The sequence below is a fragment of the Triticum dicoccoides genome, chromosome 5A, assembly GCF_002162155.2.
Source record: "Triticum dicoccoides isolate Atlit2015 ecotype Zavitan chromosome 5A, WEW_v2.0, whole genome shotgun sequence".
Lineage (NCBI taxonomy): Eukaryota > Viridiplantae > Streptophyta > Magnoliopsida > Poales > Poaceae > Triticum > Triticum dicoccoides.
The window spans coordinates 284,232,400-284,234,452 of NC_041388.1; the positions used below are offsets into that span (position 1 = coordinate 284,232,400).

The 2,053-nt window shown below is 44.7% G+C and overlaps 1 protein-coding gene across 1 annotated transcript; it reads left to right on the forward strand.

Moving 5' to 3' along the window:
* The first annotated feature begins 1,320 nt into the window (after nucleotides 1-1,320).
* Nucleotides 1,321-2,053, forward strand: LOC119297222. The gene is made up of 2 exons (XM_037575098.1): nucleotides 1,321-1,520; nucleotides 1,622-2,053. Exons 1-2 carry the CDS (start codon nucleotides 1,321-1,323, stop codon nucleotides 1,752-1,754), a joined length of 333 nt encoding a protein of 110 aa, XP_037430995.1. The 3' UTR covers nucleotides 1,755-2,053.

The following is a 2,053-nucleotide window of genomic DNA, read 5'->3' on the forward strand; positions in this document are numbered from 1 at the left end:
ATACTCTCAGCATTTCTACATTTTTCAAGTTCCCTCAGAATATCAACACTGGTTAAATTAAATGATGTTTAAGGAACTTTAAAAATATTATGACTTTTTAAAACCATGAATTTTAGTGGCATTCATGAATTTAGAATATAATCATGGTTTGACAAATATTTGCAAAATAACAAAAAATTAAAATTAAAAAATATTCACAAACTTTAAAGGACTGTGAACTTAAAAATATCCACAAATTTAATCAATATTAACGAATTTGAAGAACTTTGAAATGTGTTTATATTTTTTAAAGTGCACAAATTTTAATAAGTGCTAATGAATTAAAACATGAAAAAATAAAAAAAGTGAGGAAGAAATAAAACTAAACAACACTTACGTGTGTGGGGCCCTAGTGACCTCCACAACCCTCGAAGCACCACAACGCTTCAATTCGAGGGAGCTTAGTATCTCTATAGATGACACTGGTAGCTCTTAGTGAAGCCTTTGGCTTTCAGTTGATCTTCAGTCTCATGTTGCAATAGAACTTCCCACGGACGGTTGAAGCACTCGTCGGTGTAGAATCTGTCCAACCTTGCATATAGTAGTGGATCAAGTTGAACTCAATCAAGAAATGACCCGATTACTTCTTGGACCAAGCAAAGAACCTGGCATGTTGCTGCTTCATTTCAACCAGTATCTTCCTCATAGTTTGGGTTGTGGGGCCTCAGCATTAGGTCTGACAGAGGCATTCTCGATTGTTTTAATGTAGTACTAGTCAGAACGGGCGCTACCCAGAGGATCTCTGAACTGACCAACAAGTGGCGTATGATTTGCTTTAGGAGCATGGGCACTTCGTGGAGGAGCAGAGGTGCTTGGACCAGCTTCCGTGGGAACTGATTTGCCTCGTTCGTTTGCATTTGCAGCAGGGGAAGATGGTGCACGAGCAGGTGCTTCAACATCCGACAGATAACTTTCATGAACAGTAGTTGCATGGAATTGTCTATGAGAGGGGCGCGCGGAGGCTTGATGTCGTTTAGACCTCTATGCAATAAATAGTCTGCTATTTGTCCGTCGCAAAAAAATTACAGTAGTCTACTATTTCTGGGTCACAAAAAACATACTTCCTATGGCTATGGAACATGCAAGAGATCCACACGTGAATGAATTGTCAGTTGCACGTCTAAACACAGGTATATGCAAACATAGGCACGGAATGGCCAGCCATAGATGGGAACGGGTTCAGGAGGCGCGCGCGTATATATATGTGGAGGGATCTAGGGGAGTCGGCCTGCTTAGCACTTGGCAGGGAGGGGAGGAGGAGCGAAAGAATCAAGGGGGGCGATGCCGGGGACGACGAGGACATGGCTGGTGGTCGCGACGGTGCTCGTGGCCGCCACGGTGGCGACGGCGAACGTGGAGACGGGTGAGTTGGGGGAGTACTATATGAAGCGCTCGCAGGAGGCCCGGTTCCGGCGAGGCGGCCCCCTCCATGACATCATCAGCGCCGCTCATCGCTACCACCAGAACCTCTTCAGTTCCAGGTACGTACCCGCGTGGCGTGCGTTTAGTTAGACAAGACACGTGGGTATATGGCAGCTAGGTTCCATTTTAATGGACGGATCGGTCGGGCGCATGCATGCAGGTACGGCTCAGGCCGGCGGTACCTCCTGGAGGAGGGAGGAGCAGCAGCCGGCGCGGAAGCCCCCGCCGACTCTACCGGCGATGCTACTCCTATCCACAATACGCTCAGGGATCACGAAATGATGGGCGCATAACTTATACTGATTGATTTCTTATTATTTGCGTGCGTACATGTATGTGTGTATCTGTTACTGCACAAGTTGTTGACCTTTTTTCTTCTTTTCCTTTTGCTATTATAGCTGCTTCTCTGCGGAACCAATATGGTCCACGCATCAAACCTCTGCAAAACATGTGTATAAATGTAAGCACTGATTATTTCGTAACCTTTTTTTAACACAGTTTGTAACTGCTTTCTGGCGGGAGATTAATTTGTAACTAAGTAGTAATGTAATCATATTTTGTACGGAAATCTGTTGGTGCTCCAAACAAAAAT